Source organism: Emydura macquarii, unplaced genomic scaffold, assembly GCF_026122565.2.
Source record: "Emydura macquarii macquarii isolate MOO-44397 ecotype Brisbane River unplaced genomic scaffold, CSIRO-AGI_Emac_v2 contig_306, whole genome shotgun sequence".
Lineage (NCBI taxonomy): Eukaryota > Metazoa > Chordata > Testudines > Chelidae > Emydura > Emydura macquarii.
In genome coordinates this window covers 1,618,293-1,639,136 of record NW_027130443.1, presented here as the reverse complement: position 1 = coordinate 1,639,136, position 20,844 = coordinate 1,618,293, and the positions used below count along the sequence as shown (strand labels likewise).

At 58.5% G+C, this 20,844-nt stretch overlaps 1 protein-coding gene across 1 annotated transcript in view; it reads right to left on the bottom strand.

The window, feature by feature from the left end:
• The window catches only part of LOC137162263 (pneumococcal serine-rich repeat protein-like), a 74,366-nt gene that overhangs the window by 27,602 nt on the left and 25,920 nt on the right, over window positions 1-20,844 (bottom strand). Inside the window, exons 16-23 of the mRNA XM_067561882.1 lie at window positions 20,345-20,427; window positions 12,120-12,279; window positions 7,075-7,860; window positions 5,886-6,604; window positions 5,405-5,561; window positions 4,712-5,308; window positions 3,161-4,450; window positions 629-3,022 (exon numbers count right to left, since the gene is read on the bottom strand). Coding sequence (XP_067417983.1) covers window positions 629-3,022; window positions 3,161-4,450; window positions 4,712-5,308; window positions 5,405-5,561; window positions 5,886-6,604; window positions 7,075-7,860; window positions 12,120-12,279; window positions 20,345-20,427 — 6,186 coding nt within the window. The remainder of the gene's footprint in view (window positions 1-628; window positions 3,023-3,160; window positions 4,451-4,711; window positions 5,309-5,404; window positions 5,562-5,885; window positions 6,605-7,074; window positions 7,861-12,119; window positions 12,280-20,344; window positions 20,428-20,844) is intronic.

The following is a 20,844-nucleotide window of genomic DNA, read 5'->3' as shown; positions in this document are numbered from 1 at the left end:
CACCATCCCTCAACAGACACACCCCTCCATCCATCCCCAAAGACAGATACCCATCTATCTATGAATCTATCGATTCATCCCCAGACACATCCATCTATCTAGCTTTATCCATCCATCCAGCGTCAGAGACACCGTCTCTAACCATCCGTCCGCACTGGTATTAACTTGCCCTGTTATGAGAAGGTCTCTCCACCAACCCACCTCGCCAGCCCCTCTCTGTCGCAGACTGGGTTCTGGTGGCCACCATGATAAAAGCAACACAGCACAGACGTGCCACACAGGTACAGCTATGGTGATTTGGTGAGGAACACGCAGCACGGATGATGATGCCTCTAAGGCATGTTACCCTGAAGGGCACACGGCATACACCTGGAAAAATGTGTGACCAAGGAAACAACTACACCCGGCTGTTGGATGTGGGGTCACAAAAGGTTGGGAGACTCACTGGCAGGTTGAGTTGTAGAGATGATCGGCTTTGCAGTCGTGGGCCGTGTGCTGGTTGCGGGGGCCGTGGACGTCTGCCTGGGAGCTGTTGTTGTTTTGAGGGGAGCTGTGGTTGTTCTGGCGGGGCTCGTCGAGGTCTCGCCGGAGGTCGTGATCGTACTGGCAGGGGCTGTAGACGTCTCACCTGAGGCTGTGGTAGTGAGGGCCGTGGAGGTCTCACTGGAGGCTATGGTGGTTCCGGATGGGGCCGTGGAGGTCTCGCCAGAGGCCGAGGTCGATCCGGCCAGGGCCGTGGAGGACTCGACGGAGGCTGTAGTGGTTCCAGCCGGGACCGTGGGGCTCTCACCGGAGGACGTGGTGGTTCCGGCCGAGGCCGTGGGGGTCTCACCAGAGGCTGTGGTGGTTTTGGCCGGGGCTGTGGGACCATCACTGGAGGCTGAGGTGGTTCTGGCCGGGGCTATGGAGGTACCGCCAGAGACTGAGGTTGTTATAGCAGAGGCCGTAGAGGGCTTGCCGGAGGGCGACGTTGTTCCAGCTGGAGCTGTAGAGTTTTCACTAGAGGCAGAGGTCGTTGTGGCGAGAGCCGTAGAGGTCTCACCAGAGGCCGAGGGTGTGCCAGAAGAGACCGTGGTGGTCTCGCTGGAGGCAGAAGTTGTTGCAACTGAGTCTGTAGAGGTCTCTCCAGAGGCTGAGGTTGCTACCCCAGGAGCTGTGGGGGTCTCGCTGGAAGCTGAGGTGGTTGCAACAGAGGCTGTGGGGGTCTCGCTGGAGGCTGAGGTTGTTGCAAAAGAGGCTGTGGGGGTCTTGCTTGAGGCTGTGGTTGTACCAGCGGAGGCTGTGGGGGTCTCGCTGGAGGCTGAGGTTGTTGCAATAGAGGCTGTGGAGGTCTCGCTGGAGGTTGAGGTTGTAGCAACAGAAGCTGTGGGGGTCTCGCTGGAGGCTGAGGTTGTTGCAACAGAGGCTGTGGTGGCCTCACTGGAGGCTGAGGTTGTATCAACAGAGGTTGTAGGGGTCTCACTGGAGGCTGAGGTTGTTCCAACAGAGGCTGTGGGGGTCTCGCTGGAGGCTGAGGTGGTTGCAATAGAGGCTGTCAGGGTCTCGCTGGACGCTGAGGTTGTTGCAACAGAGGCTGTGGGGGTCTCGCTGGAGGCTGAAGTCGTTGCAACAGAGGCTGTGGGGGTCTCGCTGGAGGCTGAGGTTGTACGAACAGAGGCTGTGGTGCTCTCCCTGGAGGCTGAGGTTGTTGCAACTGAGGCTGTGGGGGTCTCGCTGGTGGCTGAGGTTATTGCAACAGAGGCTGTGGGGGTCTCACTGGAGGCTGAGGTGGTTGCAATAGAGGCTGTCGGGGTCTCGCTGGAGGCTGAGGTTGTTGCAACAGAGGCTGTTGGGGTCTCGCTGGAGGCTGAGGTTGTACCAGCGGAGGCTGTGGGGGTCTCATTGGAGGCGGTGGTTGTACCAGCAGAGGCTGTGGGGGTCTCACTGGAGGCTGAGGCTGTCGCAACAGAGGCAGTGGGGGTCTCGCTGGAAGCTGAGGTGGTTGCAACAGAGGCTGTGGGGGTCTCACTGGAGGCTGAGGTGGTTGCAAAAGAGACTGTCGGGGTCTCGCTGGAGGCTGTGGTTGTACCAGCAGAGGCTGTGGAGGTCTCGCTGGAGGCTGAGGTTGTTGCAACAGAGGCTGTGGAGGTCTCGCTGGAGGCTGAGGCTGTCGCAACAGAGGCTGTGGGGGTCTCGCTGAAGGCTGAGGTTGTACCAGCGGAGGCTGTGGGGGTCCCGCTGGAGGCTGAGGTTCTATCAGCAGAGGTTGTAGGGGTCTCTCTGCGGGCTGATGTTGTTGCTACAGAGGCTGTCGGGGTCTCGCTCGAGGCTGTGGTTGTTGCAACAGAGGTTGTGGGGGTCTCACTGGAGGCTGAGGATGTGCCAGCAGAGGCTGTGGGAGTCTCGCTGGAGGCTGAGGTGGTTGCAAGAGAAGGTGTCGGGGTCTCGCTGGAGGCTGAGGTTGTTGCAACAGAGGTTGTGGGGGTCTCGCTGGAGTCTGAGGTTGTGCCAGCGGAGGCTGTGGGAGTCTCGCTGGAGGCTGAGGTGGTTGCAACAGAGGCTGTGGGGGTCTCGCTGGGGGCTGAGGTGGTTGCAAAAGAGACTGTCGGGCTCTCGCTGGAGGCTGAGGTTGTACCAGCGGAGGCTGTGGGGGTCTCGCTGGAAGCTGAGGCTGTCGCAACAGAGGCTGTGGGGGTCTCGCTGGAGGCTGAGGTTGTACCAGCGGAGGCTGTGGGGGTCCTGCTGGAGGCTGAGGTGGTTGCAATAGAGGCTGTGGAGGTCTCGCTGGAGGATGAGGTGGTTGCAATAGAGGCTGCGGAGGTCTCGCTGGACGCTGAGGTTGTTGCAACAGAGGCTGTGGGGGTCTCGCTGGAGGCTGAGGTTGTACCAGCAGAGACTGTGGGGGTCTCGCTGGAGGCTGAGGTTGTGCCAGCGGAGGCTGTGGGGGTCTCGCTGGAGGCTGTGGTTGTACCAGCGGAGGCTGTGGGGGTCTCGCTGGAGGCTGAGGTGGTTGCAACAGAGGCTGTGGGGGTCTGACTGGAGGCTGAGGTGGTTGCAAGAGAGGTTGTGGGGGTCTCACTGGAGGCTGAGGTTGTTACAACAGAGGCTGTGGGGGTCTCGCTGGAGGCTGAGGTTGTGCCAGCAGAGGCTGTGGGGGTCTCGCTGGAGGCTGTGGTTGTACCAGCGGAGGCTGTGGGGATCTCGCTGGAGGCTGACGTGGTTGCAACAGAGGCTGTGGGGGTCTCGCTGGAGGCTGAGGTGGTTGCAAAAGAGACTGTCGGGGTCTCGTTGGAGGCTGAGGTTGTTGCAACAGAGGTTGTGGGGGTCTCGCTGGAGGCTGAAGTTGTTACAGCAGAGGTTGTGGGGGTCTCACTGGAGGCTGAGGTTGTTGCAACAGAGTCTGTGGGTGTCTCGCTGGAGGCTGAGGTTGTTACAACAGAGGCTGTGGGGGTCTCACTGGAGGCTGAGGTGGTTGCAATAGAGGCTGTGGGGGTCTCACTGGAGGCTGAGGTTGTTGCAACAGAGGCTGTGGGGGTCTCGCTGGAGGCTGAGGTTGTTACAACAGAGGTCGTGGGGGTCTCACTGGAGGCTGAGGTGGTTGCAATGGAGGCTGCGGAGGTCTCGCTGGAGGCTGAGGTGGTTGCAATAGAGGCTGCGGAGGTCTCGCTGGAGGCTGAGGTTGTTGCAACAGAGGCTGTGGGGGTCTCGCTGGAGGCTGAGGTCCTTACAACAGAGGTCGTGGCGGCCTCACTGGAGGCTGAGGTTGTATCAGCAGAGGTCGTGGGGGTCTCACTGGAGGCTGAGGTGGTTGCAACAGAGGCTGTGGTGGCCTCACTGGAGGCTGAGGTTGTTGCAACAGAGGCTGTTGGGGTCTCCGTGGAGGCTGAGGTTGTACCAGTGGAGGCTGTGGGGGTCTCGCTGGAGGCTGAGGTTGTTACAACAGAGGTCATTGGGGACTCACTGGAGGCTGAGGTGGTTGCAACAGAGGCTGTGATGGCCTCACTGGAGGCTGAGGTTGTTGCAACAGAGGCTGTGGGGGTCTCACTGGAGGCTGAGGTTGTACCAGTAGAGGCTGTGGGGGTCTTGCTGGAGGCTGAGGTTGTTACAACAGAGGTCGTGGGGGTGTCACTGGAGGCTGAGGTTGTTACAACAGAGGCTGTGGTGGCCTCACTGGAGGCTGAGGTGGTTGCAATAGAGGCTGTGGGGGTCTCGCTGGAGGCTGAGGTTGTTACAACAGAGGTCGTGGGGGTCTCACTGGAGGCTGAGGTGGTTGCAACAGAGGCTGTGGTGGCCTCACTGGACGCTGAGGTGGTTGCAATAGAGGCTGTGGGGGTCTCGCTGGAGGCTGAGGTGATTGCAACAGAGGCTGCGGAGGTCTTGCTGGAGGCTGAGGTTGTTGCAACAGAGGCTGTGGGGGTCTCGCTGGAGGCTGAGGTTGTATCAGCAGAGGCTGTAGGGGTCTCGCTGGAGGCTGAAGTGGTTGCAATAGAGGCTGTGGGGTCTCGCTGGAGGCTGAGGTGGTTGCAATAGAGGCTGTGGAGATCTCGCTGGAGGCTGAGGTTGTTACAACAGAGGTCTTGGGGGTCTCACTGGAGGCTGAGGTGGTTGGAACAGAGGCTGTGGTGGCCTCACTGGAAGCTGAGGTGTTGCAACAGAGGCTGTGGGGGTCTCGCTGGAGGCTGAGGTGTTGCAATAGAGGCTGCGGAGGTCTTGCTGGAGGCTGAGGTTGTACCAGCAGAGACTGTGGGGGTCTCGCTGGAGGCTGAGGTTGTAACAACAGAGGTCATGGGGGTCTCACTGGAGGCTGAGGTGGTTGCAACAGAGGCTGTGGTGGCCTCACTGGAGGCTGAGGTTTTTACAACAGAGGTTGTGGTGGCCACACTGGAGGCTGAGGTTGTACCAGCAGAGGCTGTGGGGGTCTCGCTGGAGGCTGAGGTGGTTGCAATAGAGGCTGTGGGGGTCTCGCTGGAGGCTGAGGTTGTTACAACAGAGGTTGTGGGGGTCTCCCTGGAGTCTGAGGTTGTTGCAACAGAGGCTGTGGTGGCCTCACTGGAGGCTGAGGTGGTTGCAATAGAGGCTGTGGGGGTCTCGCTGGAGGCTGAGGTGATTGCAATAGAGGCTGCGGAGGTCTTGCTGGAGGCTGAGGTTGTACCAGCAGAGACTGTGGGGGTCTCGCTGGAGGCTGAGGTTGTAACAACAGAGGTCGTGGGGGTCTCACTGGAGGCTGAGGTGGTTGCAACAGAGGCTGTGGTGGCCTCACTGGAGGCTGAGGTTTTTACAACAGAGGTTGTGGTGACCACACTGGAGGCTGAGGTTGTACCAGCAGAGGCTGTGGGGTCTCGCTGGAGGCTGAGGTGTTGCAAGAGGCTGTGGGGGTCTCGCTGGAGGCTGAGGTTGTTACAACAGAGGTCTGTGGGGGTCTCACTGGAGGCTGAGGTGGTTGCAATAGAGGCTGTGGGGGTCTCGCTGGAGGCTGAGGTTGTTGCAACAGAGGCTGCGGAGGTCTCGCTGGAGGCTGAGGTTGTTGCAACAGAGGCTGTGGGGGTCTCGCTGGAGGCTGAGGTTGTACCAGCAGAGGCTGTGGGGGTCTCGCTGGAGGCTGAGGTTGTTGCAACAGAGGCTGTGGGGGTCTCGCTGGAGGCTGAGGTTGTTACAACAGAGGCTGTGGGGGTCTCGCTGGAGGCTGAGGTGGTTGCAACAGAGGCTGTGGTGGCCTCACTGGAGGCTGAGGTTGTTGCAACAGAGGCTGTGGGGGTCTCGCTGGAGGCTGAGGTTGTTGCAACAGAGGCTGTGGGGGTCTCGCTGGAGGCTGAGGTTGTACCAGCAGAGGCTGTGGGGGTCTCGCTGGAGGCTGAGGTAGTTGCAACAGAGGCTGTGGTGGCCTCACTGGAGGCTGAGGTTGTTACAACAGAGGTCGTGGGGGTCTCACTGGAGGCTGAGGTGGTTGCAACAGAGGCTGTGGTGGCCTCACTGGAGGCTGAGGTTGTTACAACAGAGGCTGCGGTGGCCTCACTGGAGGCTGAGGTTGTACCAGCAGAGGCTGTGGGGGTCTCGCTGGAGGCTGAGGCTGTCACAACAGAGGCAGTGGGGGTCTCGCTGGAAGCTGAGGTGGTTGCAATAGAGGCTGTGGTGGCCTCACTGGAGGCTGAGGTTGTTACAACAGAGGCTGCGGTGGCCTCACTGGAGGCTGAGGTTGTACCAGCAGAGGCTGCGGAGGTCTCGCTGGAGGCTGCGGTTGTTGCAACAGAGGCTGTGGGGGTCTCGCTGGAGGCTGAGGTTGTTGCAACAGAGGTCGTGGTGGCCTCACTGGAGGCTGAGGTTGTACCAGCAGAGGCTGCGACGGTCTCACTGGAGGCTGAGGTGGTTGCAATAGAGGCTGTGGGTGTCTCGCTGGAGGCTGAGGTTGTACCAGCAGAGGCTGTCGGGTTCTCGGAGGCTGAGGTTGTTGCAACAGAGGCTGTGGGGGTCTCGCTGGAGGCTGAGGCTGTTGCAAGAGAGACTGTGGGGGTCTCACTGGAGGCTGAGGAGGTTGCAACAGAGATTGTGGGGGTCTCACTGGAGGCTGAGGCTGTCGCAACAGAGGTTGTGGGGGTCTCGCTGGAGGCTGAGGTTGTACCTAAAGAGGCTGTGTGGGTCCATAGAGGCTGTGGTACCAGCGGGCTGTGGGGGTCTCGCTGGAGGCTGAGGTTGTTGCAACAGAGGCTGTGGGGGTCTCGCTGGAGGCTGAGGTTGTACCAACAGAGGCTGTGGGTGTCTCGCTGGAGGCTGAGGTTGTTACAACAGAGGCTGTGGGTGTCTCGCTGGAGGCTGAGGCTGTTGCAACAGAGGCTGTGGGGGTCTCGCTGGAGGCTGAGGCTGTTGCAACAGAGGCTGTGGGGGTCTCGCTGGAGGCTGAGGCTGTTGCAACAGAGGCTGTGGGTGTCTCGCTGGAGGCTGAGGTTGTACCAACAGAGGCTGTGGGGGTCTCACTGGAGGCTGAGGTGGTTGCAGTAGAGGCTGTGGGTGTCTCGCTGGAGGCTGAGGTTGTTACAACAGAGGCTGTGGGGGTCTCCCTGGAGGCTGAGGTTGTTGCAACAGAGGCTGTGGGGGTCTCACTGGAGGCTGAGGTTGTTGCTACAGAGTCTGTGGGGGTCTCGCTGGAGGCTGAGGTTGTACCAGCGGAGGCTGTGGGGGTCTCGCTGGAGGCTGAGGTTGTTGCAATAGAGACTGTGGGGGTCTCTCTGGAGGCTGAGGTGTTTGCAACAGAGACTGTGGGGGTCTCACTGGAGGCTGAGATGGTTGCAACAGAGACTGTGGGGGTCTCGCTGGAGGCTGAGGTTGTACCAGCAGGGACTGTGGGGGTCTCGCTGGAGGCTGAGTTTGTACCAACAGAGGCTGTGGGTGTCTCGCTGGAGGCTGAGGTTGTTATAACAGAGGCTGTGGGGGTCTCTCTGGAGGCTGAGTTTGTTACAACAGAGGCTGTGGGGATCTCTCTGGAGCCTGAGGTTGTTGCAACAGAGGCTGTTGGGGTCTTGGTGGAGTCTGAGGTTGTACCAGCAGAGGCTGTGGGAGTCTCACTTGTCGCTGAGGTTGTTGCAACAGAGGCTGTCGGGGTCTTGGTGGAGTCTGAGGTTGTGCCAGCAGAAGCTGTGCGGGTTTCGCTGGTGGCTTCAGTCGTGCTAGTGAGGGCAGTGGTGGTCTCGCTGGAATCTGAGGTTGCACCATTAGAGGCTGTGCGGGTCTCGCTGGAGGCTGAGGTTGTTGCAACAGAGGGTGTCGGGGTCTCGCTGGAGGTCGAACTTGTTATTATGGAGATGCTTGTGGTGGTCGTCGTGGGAGTGCTGTTGGTGGACATCGTGGTATCTGTTGGATTGATGGTGGTTAGATTTGTGGCGATAAGATCTATTAACCAAAAACGGCCGTGCTGAGTGTGTTCAATGTCCCATCCAGCCCCGTGTCCTGTCTGCCATCTGTGCCCACTGCCAGAGCTACATAGGGAGTGAACAGTACAGGACAATTTCAAGGGATCCGTCTACTGTCATACAGTCCCAGTTTCTGGCCATGAGAGACTGGGGCTGCGTCTCTGGCCATCTTGGCTGCTAGCCATTGAGGGATCTGTCCTTCAAGAATTTACCTAATTCTTGTTTTAAACCCAGTTATAATTTTAACCTTCGGAGCATCCTGTGGCTGTGAGTTCCACAGGCTGATTGGGCCTTGTGTGCAGAAGTTCTTCCCTGTGTTTTGTTTTTTTTAAAACCTGCTGCCTATTAATTTCATTTGGGTGACCCCTGTTACTTGTGTTATGTAGAGGGGTAAAGAACGCTTCCTATTCACTTTCTCCTTGCCAGTCCTGATTTTCTAGCCCGCTGTCTTATCCCCCGCTTGGTTGTCTGTCTTCCAAGCCGACCAGCCTCAGTCTTTTTTATCTCTCCTCCTCTGGAAGCTGTTACATGCAAACTTCGCCACCTCCCTGTTTACCTCTTTCCCCAGATCATGGCTGTGGCGATTCGGACTGTGGTCATGTTGGCTCTGGCCAAGAAGTGTTTTTTCAGTCATGTCCACAGAGCGGGGAGGCGCAAGGGGGTGGACGGAGAAAGCGAACGTGGGTGTATGGAGATGGAGAGAGAATTGCGGCGCGCTGGCGCTGCTGCAGTTAAAGTGGAGCACCGCGGAATGGCTTGAAATTTGCCGTGCCTGGTGGGGTCGTGGGGTAGGGCTAGCGGTGATCCAAATTTGGGCCAGTTCAGGCAAGGGGTTCCCCAGGTACAGCCCCACCCCAAACAAAAACAGTGGTTTGGAAATATCCATAGAGTCTATCGAGGGGTTTGGTTTTTTTTTGTGTGCCTATAGAGATCCAAACCCAAAGCCGAGCTCGGTTACTCCATACGTTGTGGGGGGGTTACGTGGACATTTTTGTCACAAATGAGAAAAACGCTTGTGGAATTCTTTGACACCAAATCCAACCTCTAAACAGTTCAGCTGAGACATGCCATCGCACTGCCTTATGGGAGTTTTAGTTCAGACGCCTCATGCCCACCGAGCTGCCTTGCTAGCCTCCGTCTCCCATGATGCACAGTGGTGGCTCTGCCAGAGGAGAAACCACGGTGCATCCTGGGAGATGCAGGAAGCCCCGACCGTAGAGAAGAAGGGCGGTGTGTGATGCCCCCCTCCCCACGTCAGCTCCCAGGAGGCACCATTTCCAAATGGAAATATTTCTGCTTGGGGGAGCCTGATTTTTTTTTCACGGGAAGGTGAAATTTTCTGTGTGAAGCCACAACTACATTGCCAGGGCATCTTGTGATGGCCGAAAATATAGCTGGGTTCAGAAGAGAACTGGGTAAGGTCACAGCAGACAGGCTGTGACGACGTGTCAATATGCTTGGGGTTGTCTCTGAGTGCGTGCCTCGGTTTCCCCCCGTGTGTGACTCATGTACGTCGGGGATGGGACCCGGGGGCTGTGATCATTGCAGAGGCCGCTAGAGGGCGGCTGTGCCTTCCCCAGCCACACGTCCACAAACAACAGCCAGGGCCCCTTGCCCTGCAACCGGTTGTAACAGGTTGCAGCAAGCGGGAGACCATGAGGGGGGGTAGATGCCTTGCCTGGGAAAGAGACAAAGGCCTGAGGAGGGGCAAGGGGATGACTCTGGGGGGTGGCCGGCTGGAAGGGCCAGGCCCCCATAAAGAGTGGGGCTCGGAGACTCTCCAGCTGGGCGCTGCTGTAAGAACTAATAAACCCTCCTGAATCGCTCCCAGCTGCAAGGCGGGTGCATGGCCCCTTTGGGGGCCTGGAGGAGATCCCCAGGGTCCCGGCCGGGGGGCACGCACAGGGGGAGCTCGGTGCAGCAGGGGGAGGGCTGGACCCTCTGAGGCCGGATTCAGGAGGCGGCTGCGCTGGTGTGGAGAGAGCCGGGGGAGGAAGGCGGGGGGGCAGACCCCCGAGCACTAGAGCCCCGAGCCCCGAGTGCTCCCAGAGCACGGTCCCTGGGGGACTCCGGCACACCCCTTGCATCTCCCCACACCCGTGCAGCTGGGGAAGGCCCATCCGTCCTCTGCGATGATCACACACCCCTCACCGACATACGTGAGTGACACGCCGGGGGGGGGGGGGGGGAATGAGGCGCACACGCAGCACCCAGAGAGAACCCCGAGAATATCTCCAACTTGTCACGCACAAAAAAATTGTTAAAAACCCTATTTTCCATATTTAAAAAAAAAACAACAAACCGCCCAGTTTCAACCGGAGATTTTTCAACCTCACAGAGAGCAGCTGGGCCGGTTCAGGGACGTCCACACCGTTTCCATCAACGTGGTCTGTTTTCTGTCTGTCCCAGGAAGACAGATGCCAAGAGAAGGAGCTCCATGAAATGTACCAGCCAGGCGTACATGGCCACATTCACCCCCCCCCCCCCCATCAGCCAAGATCTGCCTCTGTGACAGGCTGGGAAAGGGTGGGGCCGGCAGGCAAATCCCTTGCGACTGGCCAAATTCGCCTAACTAAAAGGTTAAGAAAAACCTGACCTAGGAGGAAAGGTTATTAAAAAAAACCTGGGCTTGTTTAGTCTTGAGAAGAGAAGATTGGTGGGGGATGTGCCAGCCTTCAAATAGGTCATAAAGAGAACGGGGCTCGACTGTTCTCCGGGTCCACGGGAGGCAGGACACGAAGCGATGGGCTTAATCTGCAGCAGGCGAGATGTTGGTGGGATGCCAGGGAAACCGTCTCCCTTTCAGGGGAGTTCAGCTCCGGGACAGACATCCAGGGAGGCTGGGTAATCCCCGTCACCGGAGGTTTTGAAGACCAGGTTGGACAAACCCCTGTCAGGGATGGTCTGGGTTTACTTAGCCCTGTCTCGGCGCAGGAGATTGCACTGGCTGAGCTCTCGAGCGCTCTGCCCGCCCTGCATTTTATGATGCTGTGCTTCCACCTGGTTTATGGCAAGCAGATCCTGTCAGCCTAACTCGGTTTCTCTTTTGGACGAGCTCACAAGTGCGATTGCTGAAGGGAAGAGCTTTGACGGGACGGATTGACTTGCGCTGGACTTGGTACTGCACGTCATTTTGATTTTCAAAAACTAGACCAATATAAAATGACCAGGGCACACGTTCACTGGCTAACTGATAGGGCTCCGAAGGGAACTGGAAATGGGGAATCGTCAGCAGGCAGGTGTGTTTCTAGTGGGAGTGCATAGGGACCGGTTCTTGGCGCTACGCTAGCTAATATTTTTATCAGTAACCTGGGAGAACACATAAAAGCACAGCTGCTGACACTTGCAGATGATACAGAAGTTAGGAGGACGGATCACCGATACAGAGCACTCGGGACCACTTGGTAAACTGAGTGCAAGCAAACAAAATGCATTTGAAGATGGTTAAAATGAAATGGACACTCTGGAAACAAAGAGGATGGGAGGAGCGGGGGTGGAGGGGAACTCTGTCCTGGGAAACAGTGACTCGGGAAAAGCGTTGTGAGGTGTGGTGGCTCATCAGCTGAAAATGAGCGTGAACGAAAAGGCTAACGCCACTCGGAGCAAAGAGGAGACTTTACCTCTGCCCTTGGTGCTGCGGGAATCTTGCCTCCAGTTCCGCTGCCCCCAGTTCAAGAAGGAGGTGGATACATTATAGAGGGGTCAGAGAAGAGCCACGAGAAAAGCAAAAGGGTGAGAATACCTGCCCTGAGCTCCAGGAACTCCAGCCGTTTAGCTTAACAAAGAGAAGGCGAAGGGGGCGCTGGGCTCGGCGCATGACAACCGCCATGGGGAGCAAATGTTTAACAACGGGTGCCTCAGTCTAGCGGAGGAAGTCCTCACGCGATCCAAGGGCCGGAAGCGGGTGCCCCACGAATTCAGACTGGAAGCGAGGTGTCAGTTTTTAACACCCGGGCCCCATTTACCAGGATTGTGGCAGATGCTCCATTGGGATGTTTTTCTAATCGCTATGCTCTGGGAATGACGTGGGAGACGAGGATCGCGCCGCAGTTTACTTAAACCCAGATCCAGCAAAGGCGCTTGCAAGGAGAGCTGTGGAAAGGGCCACGCGGCTTTGCCCTGCCCTGAGACGTGTCTGGAAGATCAGTGGGAGCCCCTCCACATTCTGAAATTAGAAGCCAAACAGCCCAACAGTGCCCGGCCGCTAACTCGACCCACCTGGGACTGAGCCCTGCTTACCTGTTGAAATCCCTGAGGAGGCAAAGTGGAAGAGGAAAAGGAGGGTGGTAAATTTCTTCATCCTGCCCCGCCGAAGCCTTCGGTGCAGCCCGGAGAAATGGTGCAGCCGGGGGGGCAGCCCTCGATGCAGTCCAGAGAAAGGGCGTCCCGAGGCGCAGACCTGAGAGACAGCACGGGTGGGGCCAATCTCAGGACCAGGGGTGGGGGAGCCACGCTCACCTGTCCACAGCTGCTTCGACACTGAGCCAAAAGAACACGACACGGGGACTATCAGCAGCCACACACAGACCTTTGTCCTTGTGATCAGATGCTGCGAGGTTCCCTCAAGGATGCTGGAGAGCTAGGACAGAGACAACCAACGCCTAGCCAAAGGGCATGACAGTTGTGTACTAGGAATTTTGCCAACCAGCCCCAGGAACAAGGAAGGAGGTAGGTGCAGAGGAATGCAGGAGCTTAGGGGCTTACTCACATCTAGGGAGGAAAGAGGCCGGCGCTCTCCGAGTCATTGATGTGATTAGGGCAATAGCGTGTGTTCTTCTAGGGCTCGCCCATCCCAAAGACAGCACAAAGAGTGGGATAGTGGCAGAGAGAGAAAAGCAGACTAGATAGATAGATGGGGCATATGGGGATAGATAGATAGATAGATACATAGATAGATAGTTAGATAGATAGATAGATAGATAGAATACAGGTCTGTCTCTGGGTCTCGGCTGATTAGTCTGGTGAGTTTATTCATCCATTTACCTGTATGTAGATTAATTAGACAACTGGGCTGAAATCAACCAGCCGAAATTCAGTAAAGACAAGTGCCAAGTACATCCCTTGGGCAGGAAAAATCCAAGGCACCGCACCAAAGCCGGGGGACTCCCGGGCCGGGCGGGCTTACTGTGGGAAAGGCACTGGGGGAGCAGAGCGGCTCACAAATTGAATACGGGTCAACAACGCGATGCCGTTGCAAAAAGAAAATGAAAAAGGCTAATCTCATTCTGGGGGCGCACTGCCAGGCGTGGCAGCTGGATGCCCCATTGTCCTGCACAATGTCGAGTGGGGTAATGTCTTTAGGGGAGATGGGGACAAACCGGAGAGAGTTCAGAGGATAACGACAAAAACCATCCGAGGGTGAGAAACGGAGCTGGGAGGGGAGGTGAAATGAGCCGGGCCTGTGCCGTGGGGTCCCCAGAAGGCAGGACTAGGAGAACGGACATGACACGGAGCAGGGACAAGTTCGGTGGGACGTTAGAAAACGCTGTCTAGCGCCACGGGAACCCGTCACGGGAGGGTTTTACAGCCAGGCTGGACAAACGCCCGCCAGGGATGGGCTCCGTGCAGGGAGGGGCTGGCCCGGAGGCTCTCCACCACTCAGTATGAGTTACCCCCTGGCGCCGGCTGACCATTTGGAAGAAGCAGGGCGGAGAAGGCAGGCACGTGCGTGGCCTTTGGGGTAAGGTTTGCTCAGCGACGCCTGCTCCTTCGGGGAGCCTGGACTGCCCCGCAGAGCCGAGGCCCAGTGCAGTCCCACGTGGAGGCCCGCTGGCCCGGGCCCGGGTCCTGGCTCAGACTCAGAGGGTTTTATGGCTGGCGAACCCAGCTCCGACCCGCTCACAGGACACGGCCCACGGCTCCAGGAAATCTCTCGGTCGTGCCATGAAGGGGGTGGACTTTGAGTCCACTTCTGGCTGTGCCAATGTGCGTCTGCTAGACGGAGCCGTCCATCCTGGCTTTTTAAGACTCCACGTGACGGAGCAACGACCGCAGCCCCTGGCAAATTGTCCTGGCTGTTAATTCGCCCACCTGTTAAACACGGGCCCCTCGTTTCTAGCCCGCATGGCTCCCTCTTCTGCCGCCAGCTGTGATTACTATAGCCCGTACTTGGACATCCCCAGGTCCCCCACTGAGATCAACCCCCCCCCAGTGCCAGGTGCCATCCAGACCCCTAACTGGTGCCCGGCATGGCGCAGACACAGCGTGAGATAGCCCTGAAGAGGGGGGGCTGTCCAAATGGAGAGAGGGAAAAGAGCCACGCCCGAGGAAGCCAGGCATGGGATCCCAGCATCCTGTGCCACCCCTCCCATCTTCCGCCGAACCGCTTGACTCTCTTGCTGCTCCAAAAAAGGGTCAGATTCTCCGGGAGGGGGGCGGATGGGCTGGCCAATTGTCTTGTGGGGCGAGGCACCGGCGTCCCCGGAGGGGGATTTGCCGGGGCGTGGCGGAGAGGCTGGCCAGGCGGGTGTGGTGACTGGGCAGACTCAGCCCCGCAGCGTGACGAGATGCTCAGGAAAGTCCAGGGAAATCAGGCCACCTGCCCTGCCCCAAGGAGAAGTGGAGCAGGAAGGGGAGGGGGAAGGGGGACGGTCCTCATTCAGCCACCGCAAGGAACCTGAACCCTGTTCCCGCCTGTCCAAGGTCTGCCGTGTTGTGACAACAAGCACAGCCTGCGTCAGGGAGGGTGGGGTGGGTGAAGGGGCCCCGGGAGCATCTTCTCGTGCATCTTCAGCCAATCTGCCAGCCTCACCCAGGCTCAAATTCCAACTCCTGGCGGCACGCCCGGGTGATTTCCTCCCGGGGACTGCTGAGGGAGTAGGAGATAACAGCCCTACTAATGCTGGCAGGTAACAGGCTCCCTCCTTTGAGGGCCCCAGGTTCACACCCAGCTCCTGGAGTCACCCGAGCCCCTGCCCGGATGCTGCCTGGACCTGCCCTGTTGCCGCCGCGGAAGATAGACGTAGACTGGCTCCCAGCAGGCCAAGAGCGGGGCCACGGGACTTGCCGGATCCGATCCTGGCCCCCAACACCGCCCAGGCACTTACAGGGCAGGTGGGAGAAGCTGGCACTTGTGGGGCTGGATGATGTGGTCTCCCACTCATCTCTAGTTGTCCCCTAACTGCTTTTCTGCCCCCTACCAGCCCCCGCTCCCATCTGTCCACGTCCTTTTAAAAATGCAGAGCTGGCCGCAGCAGTTTGCACTGGTCTCTCTGAGGAAGAGTCCGCCACGACCCGGGGCAATTGTTCCAAGAGTTAATTACGCTCACTGCCATCTTTCCAGCCCGAAGCGGCCCAGACTTGCCTTCCAGCCCTCGGCTCAGGTTGGCCCTTCCTCGGCCGGACTGAAGAGCCCGTAACCAATTCTTTGCTCCCCGCGTAGGGCCCGACAGTCTGGGGCCAAGTCAGCCCTTCACCGTCGCGCTGTGACACCACGGAGAGGGAGCAGCTGGCGTCTCTCCCTGGCGGGTGGGTTTTTGCAGCCCTTCAGCCCTTTTCACAGCACCTCTGCCACGGAGCAGCAGCCTGGCCTCGTCGTGGGCACCAGACCTGGCCCCAGGATCCCAGCATGTCAGAGAATCACCAAATCATAGACAATGAGGGTGGGAAGGGACCTCAGGAGGTATCTAGTCCAACCCCTGCTCAAAGCAGGACCAACCCCCACTAAATCATCCCAGCCAGGGCTTTGTCAAGCCGAGCCTTAAAAACCTCTACGGATGGAGATTCCCCCACCTCCCTAGGTAACCCATCCCAGTGCTTCACCACCTCTGTGACACGCTGTACACCCTTAGGCTGTGATCTGTGTGTCACTCATCTTCACCCTTACCGTGTAACGGTGTCTGGGCTGATGCAGAGAGTGCTAGGGCTGGTAGTTTTGGAACGCCCCTGGCACGCTGACCAATATTACTGGGGTGGCGTGTTTCCTGCAATGACACACGTGTGTACGGAGCTGAAACACTGCCCTGCCAATCTCCCCAGCTGCACGTCTCTCTCACACAGCCCGAACAAGAACACAAAGTTGTGTGTTTCCACGCCCAGCAGCGGCCGGCACAACGGACTGGCCGAAGCTCCTGTAAGAACTTTGTCCCAAGCGGGAGAAATCCCGCTAGACGGAACCGATCACCTGACCCCAGGGGGCATTGGGGAAACTTGTTAAAAGCGAAGGCGTCTTTGTCTCTGGGCTCTTCCCTGTCTTCTAAGAAACACCAATGACTGAGAATCTACCCACGGGGAAAGGGGCTTGGTCGCTAGAGGTATCGCACCCAGCCTGTGTGGTCAGCTGAACACAGACTGACGTATTGATCTTAGGTTAAGAAGCACATTACCTTTTACTGACTTGTGATTAACACCCTGATTTAGCAATAACCTGACTTAAAGTCACTTGAAATCTGGCTGTCCTCAAGGCACTTATTTGTTTGTCTGATCTAAAACCGCCCCATGCATGGCTACAGACTGGGGAGCGATGGGCTAGGCAGCAGTTCTGCAGAAAAGGACCTGGGGTTACAGTGGATAAGAAGCTGGATCTGAGTCAGTAGTGTGCCCTGGTTGCCAAGAAGGCTAATAGCATATTGGGCTGCATTAGTAGGAGCATTGCCAGCAGATCAAGGGAAGTGATTATTCCCCTCTATTCGGCATTAGTGAGGCCGCATTTGGAGTATTGTGTCCAGTTTTCGGCCCCCCCCACAACAGGAAGGATGTGGAGAAATTGGAGAGAGTCCTGCAGAGGGCAACAAAAATGATGAGGGGCTGGAGCACAAGACTTATGAGGAGAGGCTGAGGGAACTAGGCTTGTTTAGTCTGCAGCAGAGAAGAATGCGGGGGGGGGATTTGATAGCGGCCTTTAACTACCTGAAAGGGGGTTCCAGGGAGGATGGAGCTAGGCTGTTCTCAGTGGTGGCAGATGACAGAACTAGGAGCAACGGTCTCAAGTTGCAGGGGGGGAGATCTAGGTTGGATATTAGGGAAACGTTTTTCCCTAGGAGGTGGTGAAGCACTGGAATGGGTTACCTAGGGAGGTGGTGGAATCTCCATCTTAGAGGTTTTTAAGGCCCGGCTTGACAAAACCCTGGCTGGGATGGTTTAGTTGGGGCTGGTCCTGCTTTGAGCAGGGGTTGGACTAGATACCTCCTGAGGTCCCTGCCAACCCTCATCTTCTGGGATTCTAGGACTGAGTGTGTGCAGAGCCCTCGCTTAGAGCGACCGAGCTGGTGCATCTCAATTTCTTTGGTAAATTGATGGACATGTGTAAAGGAGCTTGCAAGACGGCAGTTCCTGGGGTTGCATCTGGGACTGGGGGGCGTTTGCTGGAGGTCTATCCCACGAGCGGCTGGCCAGCAGCGCTCCTTCCCTAGGTGAGGGACTGATTACATGCAGGAGGCTGGGCGTGGGTCAACCCAGGAGTAGGTGGTTCACACAGCAAAGTGGGGTAAGTCGGGGGCCCAGGAATGAAGAATTGAGGTGACAGCTACACACCGGTCCGGGTTGCGGGGGTGGGGGGGAATGTCACACCCTCCTAGTGGGCACCCCTGTCCTCCAACGCTCCCGCCTGCACTGTCTCAGGGACCGTTCCCCCCAGCTTTGCGTCAGCGGCAAACTTTAGCAGGGAGGGGGTGTTATTTTTTCTTCCGTGCCCTGGGTAGGGCCAAGAACCGCGGGCTGTGGGTCCCTCCCCCCACCCCCGTGGAAGCACACCTGCACGAGCGTGCCGCCTGCTTCCAGCCGGAGACCGAGCCAGCAGCTGGCTTTTCATCCCTGTTACTTTTACAGCCGTCGACTGCTGCTCGCCCAAATGTCACGTGGCGCCAAGACCCGCTCACGTTAGCAACCCAACGGGTCGTCTCGGCAGCCGAAGCTGAGCAGCTTCGGTTCATTGCCCGGGATCTGTTTGCCATAATCTCATGTGGATTGGCCCCAATTACCGCGCCCTCCTTTAATTACTGATTAATCAAGCCCTGTAGCAGCCGCTCCAATATCCTGCCCGGGCTCAGCGTCAGACACTCGTCCCTTTCACCCTAGTTAAATATTGGCGCAACGTTGGCTTGCTGCCCGTCCCCCTGGGAACCCACCGGAGCTGGGCGAGGAGTGGGCGGCGGGACCGTGCCAAGCAGGCATGTCAGCGTCACCGTGGTTATTCACTCAGATGTTTGCCTTCAGGCCGCACCCTTGCACCTGCACCTCCCTCGCGCTCTTTCTCGTCAATCTTGTTTTTCTCCTGGGGCCACATGAAGCGGCCCCTGGCGCGGGTGCTGCCGTCTGACGGCCGCTATCGCAGGCCATGATAGCAGGGACACATGGACCATGGGGCTGTGTGTGGATACCTCTTTGCCAGCTGGCACTCCAGCCATGTTCCAGCCCCAGGCTGGCCAGATTGGGCGACCCTGGCCCTGCCCAGGTCCTGGGACATGCACGCCCCATGGCAGCCGAGTTTGGGGATCCAGACTCCCCATGCCCTGGCGGGGCGGCACGAAGCAAAGGGGTGAGCCAGATCCAGGGGGGATATGCAGCTGGAGACTGGACCCCTGAGTCTGAGGATCTCACCCCTGAGTTTGCCTTGAATTTGGGGGGGACAGGGGTCATCCTCCCCGTCGGGTTCGTATTCTGCATCAGGGGTGAGTCGTGGCTGGGAGCAAGGAAATCAGCTCACGCCTGGCATTTTCTCACCCGCTTTATTTCCCCTCCCAGAATCCCACCAGCTGAGTTTTATTTCTTACACTTGCGTTCTTTCAGTCCCCAGGGGCAGGCGGGAAGCAAAATCCCGGTTGAGGAGGGGGAGTCTAATCTGCCCACAGGGGGTGCTCTGGGGTCTCTTGCAAGAAGAAGCACCCACCCCTCAATAGACCACACCGAAGCCTTTCACCCCGGCTCTGCTCTGACAGGGCGTCTTCCCCCGGACGCCTGGTTCCCCTGTCCTGCCTGCCCCTTTCCCCACACTCCCCACCCCTGTTCTCTCAGAGCAAAGGAAACAATGGGAACCAAAGGAAACAATGGGAACCAAAGGACACCCCCGAAATCGTCGGCCTGGCAGCTGGCAGAGGGGCCGGGCACCAGCCAGAACCTTCCCGGCCCACCCATTCTTCCTCTTCAATGAGCAAACCGCTGAACTCGCTGTGCAAACAACCAGCCTGAGAGCAACCATCCAGGGCCGCCAGGGCCTGGGAAAACCCCACCCTGAGCCGGGCACCACCACGCAGGCAGAAGGGGAATTTGTTCCAGGAGACCCAGGGGGCTGAGACGCCCAGAGACGACTTCCCCTGCCCCGAACGAGGCGCTGGCTGACAACCATCCGTAAATTTACAGCCCGCCGGTTAAAAAAAACAACCCCAAAACCGGCCCGTTTTCACGCTGGCCAGACCCCCGCCAATGAATGAAAATGTCCGTGAGACTGGGCAGGAATAAAACAACTTGTATTGTGATATGGATTGTCATCATTCAGAATCACGTCTTGTCTCAGAAAACCTCCCCTGACCAGGACTCGGTCAATCTCCCGTTTTCTCTTATTGCACATGCCCAAAGAACCCGATCGATCAATTAACTGTAGCGAGAATAATCACGCGGTGCCGAAAGCCGGCGTGCAGACGAGCGCGGGGGAGCACCCCCTGTGCGTGGATTGTGCTGCTCCTGTATCGCTGGCGGTATTTTTACTGAGGTCAGTAAAAAGTTTATCGGAGGGTCAGTAAAAATAATCTTCAGATCTTTACGTCAGTAAAAACTAAACTGCTAAAACTAAACTAAATTCCTACAAGGCGACCAGGGCTCAGGGGGTTGCACGGATAGCGGGGGAACCGAGGAACGACCCTCACCCCAACCAGCCGGCCCCACGGAGAACTCGAAGCCTGGCGCCATCCCAGAGCAGTAGGGACGCCCCCCTCCCACCAGCACGGTCCCAACCCCGGCTGGCTTGATTCCTCGGGAGCTCAGCAATGTCCAGGCTGCATCCCGGCCCCGGGGGACTCTGGTTATTTAGCTGAGGTTAGTCCTGCCCTGAGCAGGGGGTTGGACTAGATACCTCCTGAGGTCCCTTCCATCTCTATGATTCTATGGTGTGGAGTCACTGGCCGGCCTGGGACATGGGCAACAGCGGCCCTGGGAAACGGCCTCTTCCGACAGCTGCGGGGTCAGTCCTGGATGTCATCAGCCAAAGCAGCCTCCGGGGCTCAGAGACTGGTCACCTGGGGACGGGCGATTCGCATCTGAGGAACAGGGGTGAGCGCGGGTCAGGCAACCCGGGGAGTCTGATGTCCTGAACTCCTGACCCACAGCCCCCCCGCCAGCCCGGCCCTGCCCCCCCAGCTCTGCTGGTGCCCCACACTCCCGACCCGCAGCCCCCCTGCCAGCCTGGCCCTGCCCCCCCCCGCCAGCCCGGCCCTGCCCCCCCAGCTCTGCTGGTGCCCCACACTCCCAACCCGCAGCCCCCCTGCAAGCCCGGCCCTGCCCCACACCCCCCAGCTGTGGCGCTGGCCAGGTACCTGTAGGGATGTGTCCACTTTGTCCAGGGAAGGCCGGAAGGACGAGGTGGATCCGTGGCTGCTGCTGCTGCTGCCCTCGGTCCCTGCAAGAGGCCCTGGAACAGGGTGAGCAGCTGCCATTTGGGGGGCACATTTCCTCCACCCTCAGCTCGAAGGCTGGCACTGCCTTGTGCCCCGTCTCCTGCCCCATCCCCCATTGCACCCTGGCTTCCTCTGAACCCCCCACCATGCACCCCCCACCACCTCCCCATTGCACCCCAAACCTCTGACCCCCCACTATGCACCTCCCCACCTACCCCCCATTGCACCCTAAACCTCTGACCCCCCGCCATGCACCTCCCCACCTGCCCCCCATTGCACCCCAACCCCCCCACCCCACCATGCACCCCCCACCCACTCCCCATTGCACCCCAAACCTCCAACCTCACCCCCCACCAAGCTCCCCCACCAGCCTCCCATTGCACCCCAAACCCCCAACCTCACTGTGCCATGCACCCCCC